Genomic DNA, 24,562 nt, shown 5'->3' with positions numbered 1-24,562 from the left:
ACTCTACAAAACTTTCATCTGATCAGCTCTGAGGAAGTGCTACTTTGAGTCTATCCCCCCAACCAGCCCCCAGGATATCTAGTGTCTCGTTATGAATGTCCCTGCTGCCCCTGCTCTGCTCTCCCTCCCCTTACCTGGGCCATCTTCTCAAGCTTGGATTTTATATCGGCTAGCTCTAGCTGGGCCTCCTGAAGTTTTGTTTTCAGTTTTTGGTTTTCGGTCAGGGCACTCTCGTAGAGCTGTGAAGGGAACAGAACCAAGTCACTGAGTGGGCTCCCAGCAGGAGAACTCCACTTTCTGCTCCAAGCCACACGGTGAACTGAGTGGAGAAGGGGGAGGGGTTTATGGAGAGTCGCTGTTCTCTGGCTTCCAGAGAGCACGAGCTGGAAGGCAAGGAGAGAGCGACACTCTGAGAAAACCAGTCACCCGGCCCTCCCACATGGTCTCTGCACTGCCTAAGTGTGGCTTCTAGACAGAACAGAGTTACTGTTTCTGGAACCACTGTGTGGATTTTTGTCAAATTCTGCTTAACAAAAACATCAACAAAGAAAAATTTCCTTATTCAAATGTTATCTCAAACACCTCAGAGGGATTGTTTTCAAAGTCCAAAGAGCAAGAACCAAGAGAAATGGGATCTAAATGACTTAACTCCTCTCCAGGACCAGAGACATGGATGAGAATGAATTTCCAAAAACTCACACCAAAAAGTATTTGGTTGATAATCAAAACACCTTATTAAAAGCACCTGTTTCTTAAAAATAAGCCTAACCAAATAGTTCTACAGGCTCAGATATATAGCATTACACTTTTTCGTGTTCTTCAAAAAATTCTTACTTTCCCCTATACTTCTAAATATTTGATTCTAGGCATACACTTACTGCAATAAAAATAATATGCAAATAGCCCTTAGTGGGTAGAAAGGTGAAACAAAGAATTAATTACCTTTTGTATTCTTTATTTAGAATTTTGGTCACTTTTTTCCGTATTGGGAGAAAGGCTAAGAGGTTTATACATCATAAACCAAAACCAGGAAACCTGGAAAGAGATCCTACTTTTTTATAATCCCTGTTGGTGTCCTCTTCTACCCGGCTGGTCAGGCTGGCTAGGCGGGCCTCCCGGGCCTCCCGACGGGCTCTTGCTGAGGCACGGTCACTGTAAGAATCACTGCTGGTTGGATTACTGCCTCCTGACTCCAACCTATAACATAAATGTTGAAGAGAAAGTTGGTCTTGAGAATAAAGTGTGTGTGTTTGTTTATAAAGCCTAAGGCTAGTCTTTGCCTTTTCTGGGAGGTGTTTGAGAGCTCTGGCCAGAAACTTGCCTTCCTTAAATCTCTTAGCCAGAGGGCCAGGTCTCATGGTCACACACTGCACAGGTGAGTGTGCACAGGAAGAAGCAGGCAGCTTGGGGAGCGAGGCCATCATTTGCCAAGAGTGGCGCTCACTTGAAAAATTGGTGGCTTGGACCCATGTGCTGTTTTAAATCTTAGAGCTTTCAAATTAATTTGGAATTGAATAGATTCCCTAAAGAGTGTGCCTTTAATAAGTCAAAGTTTCTTGGGTCTGAAGGGCTCTCGGAAAATGATTCTAATGAACTGTCTGTGAATTAGAAACACATGGGCTCGGAGAGTGAGCTGGCCGGTAGAGAGGAGGAGTGGCAACCGGAGTCAAACAGCCTCAAGCAGCCCATTTCCCCCTCTATTCCATGTCAAGACTTGTCCCTGTAGCTAACTAAGTTTTCTACATCTTCTGGTAAGTGAGCTTCTAAAGCAGCTGGTGGTCTTGTTTCCAGCCCTGCTCAGCGTGTCAGGGAGAAGTCTCTCGCTAATTACCACTTTGGTGTCCTAGTGTCGTTCTAACCCTTCACCCCAGCTTCTCTTCCTGAGCTCTGCTCTTTGCTAAGTGTAGCACATACCAAAGTCTGTGTACACACCAGCCTCCCAGAGCCCTGAGCCCTGGACTGCTTCGGTTTGCACCGTCACAGCTGTGAGAACTTGTCTGGTTGCTGCAGAAGCTGTGGGCAAAGCTGGAGGAGCTGAAGTGGGGCAGAAGACGGTAACAGCGAGGGCAGTGTGGCAGAGGGGTGGTTGCAAAGGAAGCTGGGCCACTCTAGGGCCGCTCTTAGAGACGCTAGGACCTGTCTTGTTCTTACCCTCCCACTCGCTGTTCATGGAAATCTTGGTATTAATACTTTTTCTGACTACAAAAGCAATACATTAAGAAATCTCAAAGTAACTACCCCATAATCTTGCCCAAGAAATAACTGTGATTAACAGCAGATTTCATATACTTCTGGAATGTCAAATGTTCAAAAAAAAAAACCATATTCCCATAAAGCTAGCTAAGATCTACACATACAGTGTCTAACTCCTACTGCCTATATCTGTGATTCTCTGGGAATTTTAACATGCGAGTAAAAATAAATTTCTTCCTTTAAAAAATGACTATATAGTTCATTCCATGGTTATCTGGTAATTTAACCAAATTTCAGTGGACACATTGCTTCAAGATTTTTAGCTACTAATATATCTATTAACAATGCTAAAATGTTAAAATCTTCTAAGTTGGCTAATTACCTTTTTTGGTGGTGGTTGTTTTCTGTTTGAGACAGGGCCTCCTACAGCACTGACTGACTTCAAACTTGCTATAGGAAAAATGGTATTCTTATGGTCCTATTTTAGTCTTTTAAATCATGAGGGAGGGGTGTGATTATTCAGTGCTTTTGTTTCTGGATGGCTAGTCACATTCTGTTCATTAAGGTAAACAGCTTTCTCCTTTCTCTCGTCATGCCCTGAGATAATGCTCTTACACACTCGGGCTTTTTTACAGATGTCTAATACATCTTACAATTTTTTCCTCTCTTTACAGTAACTTTTTTAATTTTAGAAGCATCAATAGTCTCTTATTTTTATTTAGATTTTTTGAGACAGGGCCTCAGATCGCCCAGGTTGGTCTAGAATTTCCTAAGTACTCCAGGCTGGCCTTGAACTCCTAACCCCCCCTGCTGGGATTAGAAGTGTGAGTCACTATGCCTAGCTAATTACAGCTATTTTTTAATAGCAATGATATGAAATTATATATAATGAAACTTGACACTTTATAATTTTTGGGGTACTATTTGGGAAGGTGTTTCCTATATATAGATAACAAAACATTGTTTTGTACTACTTTTGTAGAAAAGGCTTTTCTTTTTAAAAATATAACTATATGAAATACATTTCTGTTGGTTTTTTAGTATGGATTGAAGGAAGGGTGTATTTCCTCAAAACAAACAAATCAAAATAGTCCATTTTCTCAATCAATAAGTCTGTATCCACCCATGAGATGAAAATTTCACATTATACACATGACTTTTGACAATGTTATAAACTGTTCTGGCAATCTCTTTTCTTATTCTTTTTTACACATTTACTTATTTATATGTACAATGAGTGTGTGAGTGTGGTGGTCAGAAGACAGCTATGAGGAGTTGGTCCTTTCCTTCTACCATGTGTCAGGTGTGGTGGCAAACACCTCTACTAGTTGAGTTATCTCACCAGCCCCTTTGACTTTATTCTTGAACTAGTACTTCAGTATTCTAATCATGAAAAGTTTACGCTATATCCTGAAGTCTATAGAGAAAGTGTGCTTCAATATATGTGGCCATTATAACATAACCGAGTTCTCTAAAGAGGAGCTATAGCAAAACCCTGCTCTTTGATTTAGCAAAGCTAAGCATTTTATGCTACTTTGCAAGTAAATTATTTATTCTTGGTTGGTACTTGGTGAGGGGGCAGGTGGAGGAATAATACATATAAATCTTAGCATAAGTTAACAAGGTAGCGATAGCTCAATTACCAAACAGATTATAAGATCAATTTGCCCTGTGCCACCCCAGAACTACATCTGCTCTCTATCCCTCCTCCTAATTTCTCCATCACAGAAATAGTGGAGAAGAGATTCAAACACAGTTCCAAAGTTGCTATTATTTTAATTTTCTTCTATAGGAAGATGAGTTTTATACCTTAGGGATTATGGGAAAAACTATGGAGGATCTTATTTATTTTAGTAATTGCAAAACAGGCTTTTGATTCATGTGATGAGCTTATGAGATATACAATTGGGTTCACTATAAAGTGAGAATATCATCTCAATTTCAACTCGGGGATCTACTTGGTAATAACTCTGTCTTCTGAACTATCAGATTGGGTTAACTGCCCCTTCCCTGCACCCACAATACCTGCCTGCATGTCTAAAGGGCACTTTCTGTACTCCTCTGAACGGAGTTGTTGCTCCAATAGATCGTAAACTAACTACAGGTAAGGACAAGGCCTGGGACTGATGCTTCAGGACAGTTCATCAGTTGGAAGTAAACAAGGTGAACTGGAAAGAAGGGAGGCTGGTGGCAGGAAGGTGAGCTGAAAGCTGTTGAATAACACTGGGCAGGAGCTAAGTCTGAATTATTGTGGTGACTGAAGAAATGAAGAGGAAGGATATGAAGACCACTACTAAACTATATGACACTAAATTTAACCAGACATGCATTCACTCACAAGAATTAAGCATGCATATAAAACAGAATTCTTACCTAGAAAGTCTTTCATGCTAGAGAAAGGAGACAAAAACAACAAAAAATAGCATTAGCAAGAGACTAATTTATATTTCCATTCATAAATGTACTGTTCAAACCAGATGTCTCAACCTCACCATGGAAATAGGAGTTGCTAAATCAATGAAGGGAAGCAGCTGGACTGTCTGCACAAAGGCCACTCAGCGCTAACTCACATGTCTTTGCATGCTATGGCTCTCCAGATCCCAGGCTCTGGAGACAGCATCCTTTCAAACTGGCAGACCCCCAAACACAAAGTGATCAAATGCTCCCCTCTCCACCAACTAGACCACCAAGCTTGTGCTGCAGGAGTGACTGTCATTGGCTTTCACGTGATACTGAGCCATGTGAGGTGTGATATTGATCCTATTAATTTCCTTCAGTTCCTAACCATCTAAGCCTTCCCCAAGTAAACACTGAAGTTTATAAACACAGAAACTCAGGCAGTTCTTGCCTTCCTCCCAGATCTACAGTAAAGGTGAAAGAATGAAGGAGCTGTGGGGAGGAGGCAAAGTCCCATCCTAGTCCCTAGATGCTGGTAAGAACTTAAAAAAAAAAAGTATTTTGAGATCTCAAAAGAAAAGAATTCATAGATATAAACTATAAACTTAATCCTTGTTTAAAAAAACAACAGTGACTATGTCTATATCTTCCATTTTTTAAAAAAAAACTTATAAATGAAACAAAAGAATGAAGAGAAACAGTGTACAATGCTCTACAATATGAAGAAGGAATCCTTAGCCTGGGAGCAACACTCCACTGCACTGCTTTGTTAAATCCCTGGAAGTCACTATCTGGTCAGCCCACTCTTGTAGATCCCACCCTGACACTGTCCTGGGAAGTGAGCGTCACAGCACCTCTCAAAGGGGGCTTTCTATGGAATTCCTCTTCAAGTCAAGAGTTGTACTTGGAATAGTCACGAGCACTTGTCAAAGGCACACATCCTAATTCCTGTGGGTTCTTTTTCGGGGGCTATGGAATAGAGATGTCTTCTGTGGGTCTTTAACAAGTCCCCAAGCAATTCTATGGTGTAGCGCTAATTAAGTACTGTTAAATTATTTTATTTTTTATTTATTTGCTGTGTGTGCATGCAGGTGGGCATGTGTGCCACAGCACGGTGTGGAGATCAGAGGTGAACATTTAGGTGACAGAGTTTTCTCCTTCCATGTGGGTCCTGGGAACTGAACGCAGATCATCAGGCTTGATAACAAGTATCTTTACCCAGATAATGATCTCGTCCTAACAAACATTTCAGCATGGAGACAGGTCCCTTTTGAAGTTAGACAAAAGCATTTAGAAAGTTTATGGTATATATGTCACATTCTCATATACTTACAGTTTTTTTTTTGAGAATTCTAAAATTCAGAAATCTAGAATTATGACAGTTTTCCCTTTCTTAAATTTGTATATTTGTTTTTGTTGTTCTGTTTTCTTTTTGACAGGATATGGCCTCAAACTCAGAGATCTGCCTGCCTCTGTGTTCAGAGTGCTGGGATTAAAGGTGTGAGTGACAGCCAGCTATAATATGTTTGCCACCAAGTGTGACTACCTGAGCTCAACTCCACATTGTAGATGGTGAGACCCAACCTCCAAAAGTTGTCCTTTGTCTTCTACATGAATGTTGTGGCATGTGGATATACACATACACAATAAATAATTTTTTAAAAAAATGTTATCACCTTTCTACGTAGCAGTGTGTTAAGAGCTGAGCTTATTACTCTCTGTAACAGTGTCCTACGAGCTGGGTACTAGTGGTTCTGTACTCACAGCCATTCAGGAGGTTGAGGCAGGAAGAGCACCTGACCAGAGAGGCTATGTGGGCTACAGAGTGGGCTCAAGGCCACCTTTGTGAAATCTTGTCTCAAAATAAAAAGCAAAAAGAAGTCAGGATGTACAGCTCAGTGGAGCACCTGCTTAACATGTTAGAGACCCTAGCTTCCCAGAACAGGTGGGGGTGAGAGGAAAGAATTAAACTGGGAAGTTAGGGTGTGGGCTATGCCTATTCACTAGCTGTGTGGTAGGATTAGCCTTACAGCACATAGGTGAGTTCAACTCTATTGCCCAGGAAAATGCTAATTGTGACTTATCAAATACTTGTGAATAACTGAGACTGAGCGTCATGCTGGCAAATGTGAAGAGACTATTTTTGTACTTAGAGCCTATGGTATGCAGAGCCTTGTGGGAGAGGCCCAGAGGAAGAGGGCTAGCTGTTTGCATGACTGCGTGCATACTTCATGAGCGCATACTTCAAGAGGGAGACCATGTGAATGTGTGCTGCGCAGGCTCCAGTTAGGACGCTTGCAGAAAGCTGAGTTCTGAGAAGATGATGGTAGAGAACTACACACACACACACACACACACACACAGTTTCAACAATGGCAGTGTATTACTATAGTGAGTGCTTTCAAGTCTTCGCTTAAAAGTCCTTACCTGAAATTCACCCACTAGCTTGTTCCCGGTTAACATCTAGTGCTGACAAATTGAACATGGAAAGTAGTAACCAGAGCCGACTGAATTGTTGTTTCTAAGCGTAATATCCTTGGCTGGCTCTGAGTTCTAATTTCTACCTGTCTAGCGATGAAGCTTAAGCAAGTAACCACCATCCATTGGTAAGAGCTCCATGTGACAACTGGGAGGGAATAGATTCCCTTTCCCATCTCTCTGTTTTTCTGTTACAGGACACTGTGTTGACACTGATGCTTGCTAGTGCAGTGAAGTTAACTTAGTGCCTCTGACCCAGGAAGTTCAACTCACATGCAAACATACGCTTTAGTTTCTCTCATCCTTCTGGGCAGAATAGCCTTATACAGAGTCTGGAGAGCAGAGCAGCCTTCTGCAGTCTCTCCAGAGACAGACCTACGTTCTCGTTTAGATAGAAAAAAAACGACTTGTTTATAACTGAAGACTGGCTTTAGGCTTTATTCCCCCAAGACAGGGTTTCTCTGTGTAGCCCTGGTTGTCCTGAAACTAGCTTTGTAGACCAGGCTGCTCTGGAACTTGAGATCCACCTGCCTCTGCCTCCCAAGTGTTGGGTATGTGCCTCCACCTGGCAGCTTTGGCTTTCTTTTGCTTCATTCTATTGGAATCTAAGAATTTCTAGAGTGTGCACAGACAGGTTTTGTTAACTTTCTGTTTAGCTGACTTCATTTTTCCTAAAATTTGATCTCTCAATTGGAAATGTTCTTCCCCCAACCTCCAGGTCCTTCTTTGTAAATATTCTGCTATAGAATAAGGTTTAATGATATCTTCAGATCTAATTTCTGCTGTGTGAACTCTGGCACCCACCTCTACAAGACTAAAAAGTGTCTTGCCCCACTAAAAGAGGTAAATTAGAATTTTTACTATGTATCAATCTTGGCAATTACATATTATAAAGCATGTTAATCATTCCCATTGATTTGCCCCTATGATAATGACATATAATTAACCTTTTTTCCATTTAGAATGCTTTAGAATCATAATAAAATATGCCCCATCATCACACCAAGTAAAGTTTGTAGATAGTTATTTGACTACACAGTGTGGCTGTGTATACTATATGGTCTCCAGTAAGGATGCTGATGTAAAATACAAATACCTGAAGATGGAGAGATGACTCAATCAGTGGTTAAGAGCATTGACTGCTCTTCTAGAGAACCCTGGCTCAATTCCCAGCAAAAACATGGCAGCTCACTACTGTCTATAACTCCAGTTCCAGGGGATGTGACACCTTCACACAGACATACATGCAGGCAAAACACCAATGTACATAAAAGTAAATAAATTATAAAAGAATGTCTTTTTTTAAAAAAAAGGAAAACCATATAGAATAGGTTAGTACTATCAAGAAGTAGCCAGAGAAAGTCCACAGGATACCTGGATATGAGCAGGCAGATTCCATGGGGGCTAATTTTCCCACGGATGGGAGAGCATGTGAGAAAGGTAATGCCAGTGGTGCCCCTTGTCTTCCTACAGAGGCTTCTGATAGACGGCCATCTAAGAAGCTGATGAATGACACTCCTACTTGCCTGGAATACTACAAGCTAATAACAGGCATACTAAGATTCGGTTACCAGTTCCTTCCTGGTGACCTCTGACAGAATGCACAAGGAAAGAGTGATCTAACATACAAAGCAGTGATGGTTCACTTAGACCCCAGCAATATGGGAAGAACATCTCTGAGTTAATCCTTGACTGTTCCTAGAACACCCCTTCTAGATGTTACCTGACTTGAGTGGTGTAGATCCTTAGGTTTCTGGTTGCTGCACTCAAAGGCTAGTTCTAGCAATGCCCTGGGGTAGTCAACCCAGCCAGTTATAGGAGGATATATAAACCTCCTAAGTCTCAAAAGTTGGTGAAACTTGGGTGCAGCAGAGGTAAAATAATTATTTCAATACAAACAGAGTTCTGAAGGAGATGGTTTTTTTGCTTGTTAAAGAAAAGCCTAGGGGGCTGGAGAGATGGCTCAGTGGTTGAGAGCATTGCCTGCTCTTCCAAAGGTCCTGAGTTCAATTCCCAGCAATCACGTGGTGGATCACAGCCATCTGTAGGGGGGTCTGGTGCCCTCTTCTGTCCTTCAGGCATACAGACAGAATATTGTATACATAATAAATAAATAAATATTTTTTTTTTAAAAAAAAGAAAAGCCTAAGCAGAGTATGCTTGTAAACCGCAAGGTAAGGCCTGAAACACACCAGGTTTAATGTTTACTGTCTAACTCCTGATAAAACAGCTAAGGTTTTTGAATAATGCTTCCTGATTTTCACTAATGAACACCTCTAGAAAACATTGGGTTGCTTTGCTTCTTGCTAGCCTAGATAATTGGAGGGTTGATAAAAAGAAAAATATTGGTTAGACCCAGGGAGAAAAAGCTTTGGGTGTCTTGGGAAAGGGACAGAGTGCTTGACTGATACAGGAGACAAAGTCAACTTTTCCTCTTCATCCTGTTGTCACTCAAACTAAGTGTATTTCAACTGTCAGATTAACATGGCTTCTCACTGTAGAAAGTTGCCTGCCAATCCTACAGAGAGACTACTGAGAGAATCTAGAGGTAAGCAAAGTGGGAATGTGCCTAAATGGTCCAGGGGAACAATGAACAAGGAACTGTCATCAGAGAGGCAAGCATGGCACAGAAATGAACATCAAAAAGTCTCCCACAGAGGAGGGCAGAAAGGAAGAGAAGTTCTAGGACACAGAGTTTAGAGACCACAGCTGAATCTCTGATCCTCTGGAAACTAGGATTGAGGCTACCCACACTCTAGAAATGGCCTGAATCTCTTACTTCTATCCTCTGTATGGTTTTTCTTTTAAAAACAGAAGAGTCGCCGGCCGGGCGGTGGTGGCGCACGCCTTTAATCCCAGCACTCGGGAGGCAGAGGCAGGCGGATCTCTGTGAGTTCCAGACCAGCCTGGTCTATAAGAGCTAGTTCCAGGACAGGATCCAAAACCACAGAGAAACCCTGTCTCGAAAAACAAAAACAAAAAACAAAAAAAAACCCCAAAAAACAGAAGAGTTACATTTAGTATACTCTAGGGTCTAGATATCTTATCTCTGTGAGTTCGAGGCCAGCCTGGCCTACAAACTGAGTTCCAGGTCAACCAGGACTGTTATATGAGAGAAACCCTGTCTCTAAACAAAACAAAATTACATATTTCAAAAAAGGTTGTGAATCTTCTACCCAATTTTCAGGTTAACACACAAATATATTATAGCATATGTTTTAATCAGGAAGTCTTGGAAGGAATGCCTTTAAGTGTAGAGATCATTTTGCTCTACCTTTCACTCAAGACAAATAAATAATGGTTATTGAGATGGGTCTCTGGTGTGTTTGAACTAGACAAAAATTGTCCAGTGAAGGGATTAGTTTTCACTGAAGAGGAGCAGAAGAGACTTAAAGCTTTGGGAAACTAATAAGAATCCAATGAGTTTGAACACCTTCATTAATGTAGCAGGACAGAAGGCTAACTTGGAAAAAAAAACAGTAGTCCTCCTTTACACAGATGATAAACAGGCTGAAAAGAAATCAGAAAAACATCACCCTTCACAATAGCCACAAATAACATAAACTATCTTGGGGTAACTCTAACCAAAAGAATGGAAGATGCATACGACAAGAACTTTAAAACTTTGAAGAAAGAAATTGAAGAAGACACCAGAAGATGGAAAGATTTCCCATGCTCTTAGGTAGGTAGAATTAACACAGTAAAAATGGCAATCTTGCCAAAAGCAACCTACTGATTCAGCGCAATGCCCATCAAAATCCTAGTAAAATTCTTCTTCACAGATCTCAAAAGAATACTCAACTTCATATAGAAAAACAAAAACCCAGGATAGACTAAACAATCCTGTATGATAAAGGAACTTCTGGAGGCATCACAATCCCTGACTTTAAGCTCTACTACAGAACTATAGCACTGAAAACAGTCTGGTAATGACATAAAAACAAACAAGAGGACCAATGGAACCAAATTGAAGACCCACATACCATACACCTATGAACACCTGATTTTTGACAAAGAAGCAAACAGTGCCAAATGGAAAAAAGTAAGCAAATTCAACAAATAGTGCTGGCATAACTGGATATCAACATGTAGAAGAATGAAAACAGATCCATATCTATTGCCATGCACAAAACTCAAGTCCAAATGGATCAAAGACTTCAACATAAAGGAAACCACACTGAACCTCAAAGAAGAGAAAGTGGGAAGTACACTTGAACACATTGGCACAGGACACCAATTCCTAAATATAACCCCAGTAGCACAGACACTGAGAGAAACAATTAATAAATGGGACCTCCTGAAACTGAACAGCTTCTGTAAAGCAATGGAAATGGTCAACAAGACAAAATGACAGCCTACAGAATAGGAAAAGATCTTCATCAACCCCACACTGGACAGAGGGCTGATCTCCAAAATATACAAAGAGCTCAAGAAATTGGTCATCAAAAGAACAAATAATCCAATAAAAAATGGGGTACAGACCTAAACAGAGCACTCTCAACAGAGGAATCTAAAATGGCTGAAAGACACTTAAGGAAATGTTCAACATCTTTAGTTGCCAGAGAAATGCAAATCAAAACAACTCTAAGATTCTATCTTAGACCTGTAAGAATGGCCAAGATCAAAAACACTAATGACAACTTATGCTGGAGAAGATGTGGGGTAAAGGGAACACTCCTCCATTGCTGGTGGGAGTGAAAACTGGCACAGCCCCTTTGGATATCAGAATTTTCTCAGAAAATTAGGAAACAACCTACCTTAAGACCTAGCAACACTACTTTTGGGTATATACCCAAGGGAGGCTCAATTGTACCACAAGGACATGTGCTCAGTTATGTTCACAGCAGCATTGTTTGTCATAGCTAGAGCCTGGAAACAACCTAAATGTCCCTCTAACAAAGAATGGATAAGTAAAATGTGGTACATTGACACAATGGAGTACTACACAGCAGAAAAAATAATGACATCTTGAAATTTGCAGGCAAATGGATGGATGTAGAAAACATATTAAGTAAAGTAACCAGACTAAGAAAGACAAATATCATATTCACTCACTCATAAGTAGCTTTTAGACATAAAGAAAAAAAAACAGCCTACAATTCACAATCCCAGAGAACCTACACAATAATGAGGACCCTAAGACAAACCATGGATCTAATGTACATGGGAAGTAGAAAAAGACAAGATTTCTGAGTAAATTGGGAGCGTGGGGATCATGGGAGAGGGTTGAAGGGGAGGAGAGAAGAAGGGATGGAAGCAGAGAAAATATATAGCTCAATAGAAACAATTGGAAAAAAAAAAGAATCCAATGAGTTGAGGTGAAAAAAATGACGAGCTGGATAAAATATAGTTTGAGAAGTGTCCCAAATAAAGAAGCAGGCTCCTTCCTTCCATGTCTCTGGAAATGCTCCAGAACAGCCCTCCGTCAGGCCTGCTTCTAATAAGTGAACAGAGTGAAGACTCCATTACTTCAGATGGCAATCCTAGAAGGGGACAGGAACCAGGATGGTTTTGATTTCTGAAATGAGGAGAGCCTTCAAAACACCAGAGGCTGGATTGAAAATCCTCACCAAAGCTTTTAACTTGAAAGTTATCAGGATTCAGAAAGGCACATAATTAAAACCAAACTCTTCCCACCACGTTTAAAATAAAGTCATGGCTCTGGAAAGTTGGGCCCAAGGGAAAGGAACAGACAAAGTCACATGTCTATTGCCAAGGTTGAAACTTCTTTAACTCATGTTCCTTCAGAGTCAGGGTCTGACCCCACAGCGATGGGAAAAAATCTATTTACATTTCCAAAGAAGGATGAAGCAGAAGGAACATTTTATATCATGTTCTGTATTCTATCTGAGCCAGGGGAAACAAGTTGAGCTATTCTGGGATGCCCCACAGAGAACCACCCTTTCATTTCAGAGTTCTCAGGCTGATGAGAAACAAGCCAACAGAAGGGAGCTTGCAAAGACCAAATTTCAGAGCCCCTGAAAACCTAATCATAATAATAACACACACTACTGTTACAAACCATCTGGTTTCATCACTATGTTGAGGAAAGACAAAAGCATCCTAGCCATGTAACATAAGGAATGCTGTTCATAACTCAAAAGGATAGGATTTTAAGGAAACTTGAAATAAGGACGGTATACTGGTTTGTAGTGTTGGAGTAGATCTTTCCAAGTCTGTATCCCCAACAAAATAGTTAAGATCTTGTACAATTTGAAAACAGACAGATGGTAAAGGATGAGATTTGTGTAAAGATGTGGTAGTTCCCCTACATGTGCATAAAAAAAACATTATTTCCTTATTATCATCAAAGTTTCAATTGTGTTAGTTTTCTTTGTCATAAAACTCAGAACCTTAAAACACCCATTATCCCAGTTTTATAGGTCGCAGGGCTGGCACAGTTCTAGTGGCTTCTTTATTCTCTGCCTTCGAACTCATTCACCTGGAGACTCCAGAATCTTGCAGCTTAGGCTACAGGTCCTGAGTTCCTCCCCTCACCCCTGCCACTATAGTTTTCCTACTTTCAGCTAGGGCCACTGGGACTTGTAGGGGCTTCCACATCCCTTCTCTCTCAGCCCCTTCCCTCTTCAATCCAGCAATGGCAATGGGTCCATCCCATCCTTCATAATTTTTACCCTTTGTGTCATTAGGCTCACATGATTAGATCAGGCAGGCCTACTTGGGGATAAAACTCTGCCTATCATAAGATCAACTGTGCATATGATGACAAATCTATATTTTCATAAATATAGGGTCTGGAGATTAGACTAGGATATAACTGGAAAACCATTTCCAACTTTCTCCCTTTAAAAACAAAACATTGTCCAGTTAATAACATCCTGGAAGAAACATGATCTCAGATACAAAGAGTAACCATATATATTCAGCATCCAAACAATGCTAAAAATACTGCCTTATGCTAGAACAAAGTGCTCATCCATGTCAGAGACTGCAGACTTCTAAGCAAAAAATTAGCAAATATTAAATTACATATATCTTCATCATATAAACTCCTTGATTTGTCTTTACCAACTACAAAATACATATGGAAAAATAACTAAATGAGAAAGTCAAATTCACCACTTAACACTGTGTTCTATTGTAGCTATTTCTTCTTAAATTTTTATTTATTATTGTGCATGGGTGTACATGATGTGCAGGTGTGGGGACAGATGACAACTTTGTGGCATTAGTTCTTTTCTTCCATATTATGTGGGTCCCAGGGATCAAACGCAGGTTGTCTGGCTTGCCAGTGCTTTACCCACTGAGCCTCCTCTCAGACCCTATATTATAAATATTTGGGGAAAATGTCCCATGTTAGATAATGAGTCCCTATTGGTTTTTCATTTGTTTCCTTGGTGTGGAAGAATAAAGGTAAACACATCAATCCTATAAACTTTATAATACTGCAGGCAGAAAGTAATCTACTACGTCCTACTACATTTTAAAATAAAAATAACTGGGGCTGGCAAGATGGCTAAGTGGGCAAAGGCCCTTGCTACCAAGCCAGATGACTGGAATATGATTCGCCAGGACCCACGCTGTGGACACAGAGAACTAATTTTTACAAGTTGTCCTCTGACCTCTACTCTCATGCCGTAGCATACGTGAGCAACACCCCGAAATAAATATTTTAAAAAAAGGAAGTTTGTTACATTCTAGAAACATTCAACTTCTGGTGTATTTATTAAGCTCCAAAAATATTATTAGGATTTTTACAGCTCATAGTTTTTTATTTATTTATTTTTTTTTTTTTGTTTTTTTGTTTTTCGAGACAGGGTTTCTCTGTGGTTTTGGAGCCTGTCCTGGAACTAGCTCTTGTAGACCAGGCTGGTCTCGAACTCACAGAGATCCGCCTGTCTCTGCCTCCCAAGTGCTGGGATTAAAGGCGTGCGCCACCACCACCCGGCTCACAGCTCATAGTTTTTATAGTTCCTAAAGAATGCTTACCTTAGAAGGAATTATATGAACATGCCAATTTCTTCATAAAATATCTGAGGCAAACCATTTTTTTAAATTTAAAGGTAATTCTAAAAATCCTTAGAAACTACATATACCTCTTAAGCTCCCACATGCTCTCTGCCTAGCTATCCATGTGCTATGCACCATATACAATGAGAGGCCCTGAAAGATGTGGCTCTAGCACGTGGCTTGCACTTCTCACACTGTCACAGGCATACTCTTCCTATGGCTTGGATATACCAAGTGCACAGCTACTTCAGTATATACTGCATGACTAAAATACTGGACTTAGTAAAGCCTGACCGCTCCTCCAAAAGCAGTTTGTTAACACTTCATATGGTCATTCAGAAATTTAGGGCTGGGCTATAGCTCAGTGACAGAGCACTTACCTAGCCCACACTGAGCTCCATCCTCAGCACAGGAAAAAAGCCATGAATTTACAAGTCCCCAGATGGGCCTTAAGTCTCTAGGAGCCCCAGTCTTCAAGTGTCCTTGTGTGTCCCTGAGGCTCTTCGGTGTATCACAGTCCTTCACGGCTGTAAACTTGCCACACCCAAAGCCCGAGAAGAGACCTTTTCCGTTTGTTTGATTTTTGAGACGAGGACCCACTATGTAGCCCTGGCTGGCTTCAAACTGTGGCAATCCTCTTGTCTGCCTCCTGAATGCTTGGATTACTGGCATGTAACAACCATGTCTTTATGTGCATATGTGCACATGAGTGTGTTTTGTTTTTATGAGACTTGATCTTACGTACCTGAGACTGTCCTCATCATCACTATGAAGCTAAATATTCTCCTGCCTCCAGCTCCCCAGTGTTAGGATGACAAGCTTGTGACCCCATGCCTGCTGAGACAGATTTTTAAAAAAATTTTTAAACATAGCAAATGCCATAGTCTGCTGGAAAGCAGTCATTTAAATTTTATTTAGACCAAGATGTTAATTAAAACTTTGGAAAGGTGTTCCTGGATTTCACAGCACAGAGCAAAAGAAGAGCTGGCAAAGTGGCTCACATGGCACGGTACTTTCCCCACAACGATGCACGTCTGCCACCCGGACCCACAAAAGATCTGAGGAAAGAACTCACTTCCCAAAGCTGTCCTTGGACCTCTATTCATGAACAGTAACAGTAAAAATTCAAAAGGAAAGTAATTCCAAGAGCCTAAGCCTAAATCCACATGATCAAACTTATTTCTTAGTAAAGCTCAACAGGTCAGGGGCTTCCTCTGTTTTTGACTTTTTCTTTTTGCCCCACAGAAACCAAAATATCAACATTTAGTTTGGAGCTATAGGAGTACTGGCATGATAAACAGGAATCATTTGAATTGCCTTGAGACAACCCGTGTTCAGCTTTCCGTTCAGAAATGGCAATCTCCAGCATGTAGCCTCTGACTCTTCAAAACAGTCAAATGGGAAAAGAGAAGAGAGTTCAAATCTTAAAGAGGCAGTGTCTTCACTCTGTATTTTCATTAAGTGCCTGTGTACTGCCGGCCTTGCCAGTGACACAGAGGAATAAACATACAGTTACAAAATCTAAGACACGACTCTTTGATCTCACCTATAAAACAGAGTAAGGCAAGAAATAAACTGAATGTAATCAAGAGCTAGATTACGTGGTTCCTGCAGTAAACAAGAAAGGAGAGATTCATACTGATTAGAAAGCTTGGACAGGGCTTTAAGGAAGGTCGCAGACATCCTAGAGTCTGAAGCTGGTGGCTGTTAAAAGTGACACTATCATGTGTGACTTATGGGAAATCTGCCCCAGGTTACGGCTTTGCTATCGCCACAGCTATACCATAATGTTACACTGCGCTGAAAGATAGCACTCCAAGAGATAAAAAACTAAACAAAACCAAAACGGAATTAAAGAAATTATTTTCCATTTTTATTCTTCCACAGGGAAATGGAATCTTCAAACACACAGTGGTTTGGAATTAGGGGTTTCCCAGAACTGACTGGATCTATTAAAATGTAGACCTCAGCAGAGGAAATGCTGTAGCCTGCTTGGAGGTAGGGCAAGGATCCTCTGGGTAAGAAAACCCTAAGTAATTCATGTTCTACTATTTCCAAACTCGTTACAACTTAATAGGTTCCAAGTTTGTTTCAAATTCATTTACAAAGCAAATTAATAGCACAAACAAAACAGTGAAACCACCTGACTCTAAGGATCTGTTTCTGAGTGCTAAAAAATGGCTTTAGAGTAACAATTTATATATAACTGACAGACACCTAGACATGGTGAGAGTCATACGACCACAAGGCAAGGCTTATTTCTTTTCTCCTATCCAAAGGAAGAAGCCAATAGCTTCATCTAGACGGGAGAACAGTGAGATTAAATGGCTGTAGGTCAGAAGGGTGAGTAGGAAGTGGGCTGGACCCACAAATAAAAAGTTTCACTTGAGTGCTAAGGAATTTATTTGATCTTAATTCTAATTTTAAAGTTCCAATTTTAAAAACGTTTAATTGTCACCTTCCCAATTATTCTGTAAGGGTTTCCCTCCTTTAAAATAGGTTGAATGGCCCTCATCTTCTTTTTCAAGTCAAACCCAGTAATCGGGACTACTGGCAATAGTCTAGGAACTCTTCATGGACTCACCGCGGTTTCACTGGAGCAGCTGCACCTCTTAAGGGCAGGACAAAGACTCTGGGTCCTGATGGCTGCTGAGCATTTTCAGTTATAAGACCTTAGATAACTAATTCCCTCTCTTTCAGTGGCTTCATCAGGGAAGTGGGGATAATGGTACTCGGTGTTTAAGGTTACTGACGGCACCACACGGGCCAGCACATGCTGTGTAAACGACAGCTACACAGAGTGCTGGTCTCCCCCGTTTCTATGCTGTCTCTCTTGTCCCTCTTGGTCCTTTGATTCTCCCAACTCTTGATGGCTACTAGAGGGATCAAGATCAAATCACTTCCTTAGCACTCAAGTGAAGCATTTGATTGGTGGATCCAGCCCACTTCCTACTCACCTTTTCTGAACTACAGTCATATAGGCTCATTATTTTGCTAGGTGGATGTTACTTTTTCTCAAAGCAATACAAAGATTTTTAAGACTAAAGACTTATTATACTTTTATTTACTTTACAATTTAATTTCAATCTAAAAATACTTAATGTTTCACACAAACATTAAAATAGTTACTTATATTTTACATGGCATCATGTAACCAAAGAAGCTAGTTGGATTGTAATGTAATGTAACCATAATGAACTCCAGTTTCGGATAACCAACATCCAGCGCATAAAAAGCAGGTCAAGATCAGAACGAAAAAGCAGCTAAGAACGAAAAGAACAAGGCTGGTGAAGCCTAACTCCACTTTCCCTTGGCCTTCTGGGTACAACTAACTGTCAGCCCAAACATGCAATTGAGAGAAAAATCAAGCTAAGTCAATGTGACTGGTCTGGGAACTTCTTCTAACTTGAAAAACATAGTCCCTGGCTATACAATTACTATATATTGAAAATAAAACTAGAATTCAACTGCAAACTCACAGTCAATTGACTTTAAACTTCCTAAATTTCTGGATCCTTTGAGAACAGAGAAGCATTCCTGTAACAAGCTGACTACAGTGTTCCCAGGCAAAGAAAGGAGACACAGAACCTCTGCCTTAACTGCAAACAGCCGGCTGTCACTGTTTTACACTTAGTCTTTCCTTTATCTCTCATAGCTTTCATCATTATTATCAATCTTTTCAGTCTGTAATTAATTTGTGGACTGAGCTCTAGATCAACTATTATCTCTTATCTGCAATGTACAGGATCAATATATCTAAGATCTCCATCTCTCTCTTCAGAGTTGGGGTATTTGCATAAGAAACGTTGGAGATAGATCCAAAAACGAGAAATTCATTTGTTTCTTATACACCTTAGACACGTAGCATATAGATGAATTATTTTGCTAAACTTTTAGTGTATCTCCATTTTTAATGTGACATGAAGTCAGAAATGGGATTTTTTTTCTCCTTGTGGCATCATGTTGGCCTCAAAGTTTTCAATTCTGGAGCCTTTCAAGATCGTGGGTTAGGTATGCTAAACCCATATTTTCTGAATGTCACTATCTGAATGTCCCTCTGCACCCCGTATTCAATCAATCCTAACATGAAAATGTATTTCTGTCTCTCACGTCTGACAGTTCAATTTGTTCTCTTTTCTCTGCCACTTTCCCATGCCCATCCCTGCTCCCATACCATCCGCCCTCTAGCTTTGTCAGTTCATCTAAACGACAGAAGGCTTCCTGTGCTCCCTGCCATCAGGGGGACAGCAGACTTGAGTGGCTCCTGCTCCCGCCAGCTTCCAGCACTTATTTCTCTCATATGCAACTTGTATTACAACTCCTCTTCAGATCATCAACCCTTTGTCCATAGGATAACTTACTCAATTGTAGCAATGAAAGACTAAGAATCACGTGGCATGATCCCTTATTTCCTATTATAAATATATCTTTCATTCTAGCCACACAGACCTGCAGATCTAAAAACAATGTCGTATTTTCTCATGCTTTTCCCCTCTGCCTCTGTAATATGGGTCTTCTTTGTCACCAAGCTTCTATTGTTCTTCAAACATAAAGCTAACACATTTTTTTTCCTACTTGGCTCGACAAAAATACTGGGAACCTATGTTCTTATTAGAAAATTCATTTCTCTGGATATGAACTTGTTTTTCATCTCTCCATTTAGAAAATATGTCCTTCATTTATGAATTCTAGCATCCAACACAGGATTTACAACATAGCAGATGCTTGTGAGATGTTAATTGTGAGAGGGCTGCTGGTAGAGCAGATTGTTTGGCACATGGCACGCTACAATCCCAGTTCCTCAGCTGAGGCAGGTTTACCAGGAACTTAAGACTAGCCCACACTGAGCCCACCATCAGAACAGAGCAGATGACTACTCACCATGGGCATGGTGTTATGGAGGCAAGAGTAGGATACAGCTTACAGCCAAGAAAATAATGTCTTCAAAACTCCCAGCATTTCTGCTCAATACACCTGGAATCAAAAGCTACCTTATCAGGGCTCTATGTAGGGCATGGATGTACTAAACCAGTACGCATCTACCTAGAACTTCCAATGGGGAGCCTACTTTCACTCCAACAGACCCTGTCAGTACTGTCCAGATGGATTCCTTGGACTGAAGAATCATAGCTTACTGGCTTTTTCTGAGTGGACTAAAACAAACAAACAAAAAATGGATAGTGGCTTTAATTAGGCAGAAAGATATGATTAACAGATTGCACCCTAATTAGCATTATTTACCCAGAAAAATGCTTCTCATTCCATGATAATGAATTAAAAGGTGGAATTTAATGAAGGAAAAAAAAAAGGATTCTGGATTGGTAATGCCCCAAATGTAGTATCCTAGGTAAAGAGCATAAAATAATACACTATAGAAATATTTGGTGTTGGCCAGAGGTACATGACACACCTCTGCAGCCTGATCCATACCTAAGGTTGAAAAGAGAAGAGGCAGACTACCCTTGTCCTGAAACCAGAGCCCTTACATAAATAAGCTCTCCTGAAAGCTGCAGCCCTTTATCATTCAGTTTATCTAATGTAATGACGAGGGGTGATTATAAAATAAAGCAAATAGATTAACTGTTCCCTTTGTGTACATTAGTTGTTGGTATAAAAAATATTATACAAAACCTGAAGCAATCCAGACTAAATGCTAGTGATCCCGGGCTATAAATACGGGTTAGATCCTTGTATCATAAATGAGCAAGTCAGTAGGCAATTGTCTAATTAAAAGATTCCTAGAATTCAGACATTCAGATGTAGTCAGCAGTTATCAAGTAAGCCCCACACTTTGGTATCTGCTGAAATTTATCTATGTATATGTGTGTGTATGTTCTATATTTACATTCTCGCTCTCATACACATACTCTTCCTTTTTTAGACAACATCTTGTTATGTAGCTCAGGCAGACTGACTTTAATCTTGTGATCCCTCTGCCTCAGCCTCCTGAGATATGTTCTCAATTATGTCATACTATATTAAAAGAGCATATTTTAATCAGCAAATAATACTTTGGTACTAAATATATGTGGTTCAGAATTTTACATTTTTTCTTTTTAAATTTTAGTAGCACTGGGACTCAACATAGGGCCTTGTACATTCCAGGCTCTATGATTAAGACTCCTCAGCTCTGGCTTTTTTCTTACTTATTTTGAGACAGGGTCTCGCTAAGTTGCCCAGGTAGTCCTTGAACTTGTTTGTCTTCCTGTCTCTGCCTCTCGAGCAGCTGAGATAACAAGTAGACCTCGCTTAGAATTTTAATGTTGAAAAACTGCTCTAAAAAGAAGCCTTTCTGGAGAATGTATGAAGCAAGCATCTTATGTTCCAGCTGCTTCGAAGTAAGAGAAGGGAGTTTCTACTACAAAGAGACATCATTCTGCTTTCCATAGTGACAGATCAGATGACAGATCAATATCTCATAGGGATGTTCGATCTGAAGCAATCCAGACTAAATACTTTAGATACAAGAAATGTTAAACTATGAGAAATGAGTGCAGGTGCCAAAGAACCTGTTAAAGAAGTTATTCTATTAATCTACAGAAAACTCGCAGTACCACAACCATTCTCAGTGCAGGCTAGAGGGCACAGGAGGATGAAGAAGAGAGATAGATACTTTAATGAAGAGAAAGACTGGTGCTTTGGTTGTTTGTTTTAGAAGAGACAAAGTCTTACTAGCAGAGGCTGGCCTTGAACTCAACTGCGTAGCCTAGGTTAGTCTCAAACTTGTGATTTTAGAATTCTTTTTTCTTTCTATATTATTTTATTTTTATTTTATGTGCATTTGTGTTTTGCTTATATATGTGTCTGTGTGAGAGGAGGGTGTTGGATTCCCTGGAACTGGAGTTACAGACAGTTGTGAGCTGTCATGTGCACGCTGGGAATTGAACATGGATCCCCTGGAAGAGCAGCCAGTGCTCTTAATGGCTAAGTCATTTATCCAGTCCTGTGATCTTAGAATTTTTGTCTCAGTTTGCTTAGAACTGGGTTTATAGGCATATGCAACCTTCACATCAGGTTTATTTATCTGAAAGAAGTTTTTCCTGCATGTATATCTATGTGTATCATGCGCAGGCCTGGTACCCACAGAGGTCACTGGAGTCTCTGGAATTGGAGTTATAGATAGTTGTGAATCCCTGGTCCTATATAAGAATAATACGTGCTCTTAATTGCAGAGTCATCTCAACAGCCTTTAAAATCATGCTTAACAGTACAATTTATGTTCAGAGAATTAAAGATATTGTTTAAAAATATGAATGAGCAGAAGTAAATATGAATCTTGACTGTTGAGGACATGTACTTTCTTCTAGTCAGATCTGAGTGATACTTCACTGGGGAGAAAGCCACACAATATCCAGGCAGGCAGTAGACTCTTTTTTGTTTGTTTTGTACATTTATTTCTGTGTTTGAGCACATGCATTCGTGCAGAGGTCAGAGAACAACTTGTGGAAGTTAGTCCTCTTCTTCCATCATTTTCTGGGAATCAAACTCAGGTCATCAGACAGTGGGAAGTGCCTTAACCCACTAAGCCATCTTGCTGGACCTGGATTAGACTTCTGTCTTATTAAGAAGGTCACAGGCTTACTGTGTACAGAAATCTGGCATTACATAATTCAAAAAGTATCAGATACTGCCAAGTGTTCGAAAGTAAAGGAATGTGATAAAATAGTTTCTGTTTTGTACTCACTAAAAATCACCCGACCTTTGTTCTCACAAGTTAACAATAATACCTACTCGGCTAGTTTTAATTTACCCATGGGTTTCCTAAACATTTGTTGAAGAACAAAATGTCCAAAATATTTTTATGTAAACAGGCATTATCTAAAAATTCTCTGAGGATATTTTTCCCTATATGGAAGCATTTCATATTTAGCTCTTTAACACCACTACAAAATTAATAAACTTTCAGACACTTGTTCAAAAATTCAGTCCTGTTTTGAAGAATGTTGGATCAATCAAGAACAACCTTCTCAATGATTCAATCTCTAGCTGACAACAACTACATGGGGAAGGGGAAGATAAAGTAATTAGCCATGTCTTTATTGTCATTTTCTTTAAGGGAAATCTGAGGCCTACAAGATCTCGGGATCTGTGGTGTTTTGAGCCCTGGAGGGCATGACTGAAATTTAAGAACCAGTCACACAGATTCAATTATGGCTTGTCAGTTTCTTCCCTTGGTCTACAGATACAGTGTTCCTCTTCCTTGCAATTTCAGTTTCCCATATTCCTACCATGGATAAATTTTGGATTCCTACAGCAATTTAGGTTTTTGACTATTCCTGGCCTGTTAGGCAGACCCTTAAATTTGATCTTCAAATCTATTTGCTTTGCACTCAGTGTTTCAGATAAAAGTTTTGGAAGTAGAGAAAGCTGAGCTAAAAACTCTGCTGCTTACTATCCAAGTGATGCTAGGCAAGTCACGTCTCTTTTATGTAACCCATTTAACACCCAGCTTTCAGGGCAGCAGAGAACCAACCTGCTGCAACTGGGCATCAGAAGACATATGAGCACAAGACCATAGTGCATGTGTTGTTAAGGTGTACCCCCAAACCAGTTTTTACAGAGTATCCCAATTAGTCAAACATGAGAGTTAAATGAATAGGCAAGTGAAATCTCATGAGATGAATCCTAGCTACATAACTAGTCCCAAGAGTCTACAGCCTCCAAATTACTTTTGCACGTCTTTCTCTGTTCCAGTCATTAAAGACATAATGGAACACCAATGCCATATGAAAATCAATGTTCTCTACAGTACGGTCTCAAGCCATCTGGACACTGGAAATTAGCTATAGTAAACTGATACTATGGTGTGAATCTACAGCCTCTGGACACTAAAACTGGGAAGCAGTCACTACCCATGTTTGATTTGCTGTAATTTAAACTCTCAAGTTATCTCCCACTGTGCTCTCTGTCTAAAAGGCAGGGGTGGGAGGTAGGAGAATGAGGATGGAAAGAGTGGAGACAAGAAGTGCCAATGCTAATGAGGGAATGGAAGGGGGAAAAAGGAGGGCAGTTACTACAGAGAAACTTGCTGAGTGATCACAGGTATACAGGACTCTGGGAGCTGAGGTTTCTATCACTGATTGTTAACAAGGGCTCCTTACATCCACAGTTTCTATGGGACATGACAGGGGAAGACAGCAAGAGGAGGCATTAGTTGAAGTAATAGTGCTCAGTTTTGTGGACATCAATTAGGAGTCACCAGAAAATACCCAACAGCAGCTGCGAAAAGTGCCTGGAGCCTTGTGCTCAGGGTAGTACTAGTCCATAGGAAAAGAAATACTCAGGAACCGGGAGCTCCGAAGTGGTGACACTGTGCCACACCGTACAGCCTCCCTTGGTCCTCTCACAAAAAGGACTATGAGCAAAATAGTATCATATGATTTTTTTTTTTTTGGCACTCGAGTACTAAGTATCTCTAGCTGAAGTTGCAGAACAATATGCTGCACCCCAAATCCTACTATATGAGAACTTACTCTTGGAGGGAGACACTGAAAATGAAAAAAATAAAAATAAATAAAAAGCT

The 24,562-nt window shown here is 40.2% G+C and overlaps 1 protein-coding gene across 7 annotated transcripts in view; it reads right to left on the bottom strand.

Moving 5' to 3' along the window:
- Positions 1-24,562, bottom strand: part of Ppp1r12b (protein phosphatase 1 regulatory subunit 12B) — a 207,720-nt gene that overhangs the window by 21,832 nt on the left and 161,326 nt on the right. For 6 of the 7 annotated variants that reach the window (XM_050147573.1, XM_050147574.1, XM_050147580.1 and 3 more), the window contains 3 exons: positions 4,567-4,583; positions 1,053-1,197; positions 135-239 (listed from right to left, as the gene is read on the bottom strand). In XM_050147573.1, the coding sequence (XP_050003530.1) occupies positions 135-239; positions 1,053-1,197; positions 4,567-4,583 (267 nt within the window). Of the gene's footprint in view, positions 1-134; positions 240-1,052; positions 1,198-4,566; positions 4,584-15,784; positions 15,874-24,562 lie in introns of those variants that run through there. The other variant, XM_050147575.1, reaches the window with a different exon arrangement.

Source organism: Alexandromys fortis, unplaced genomic scaffold, assembly GCF_014885135.2.
Source record: "Alexandromys fortis isolate MF-2015 unplaced genomic scaffold, M_Fortis_MF-2015_v1.1 scaffold_58, whole genome shotgun sequence".
Taxonomy (NCBI): Eukaryota; Metazoa; Chordata; class Mammalia; order Rodentia; family Cricetidae; genus Alexandromys; species Alexandromys fortis.
This window is presented reverse-complemented; position numbering and strand designations above follow the sequence as displayed.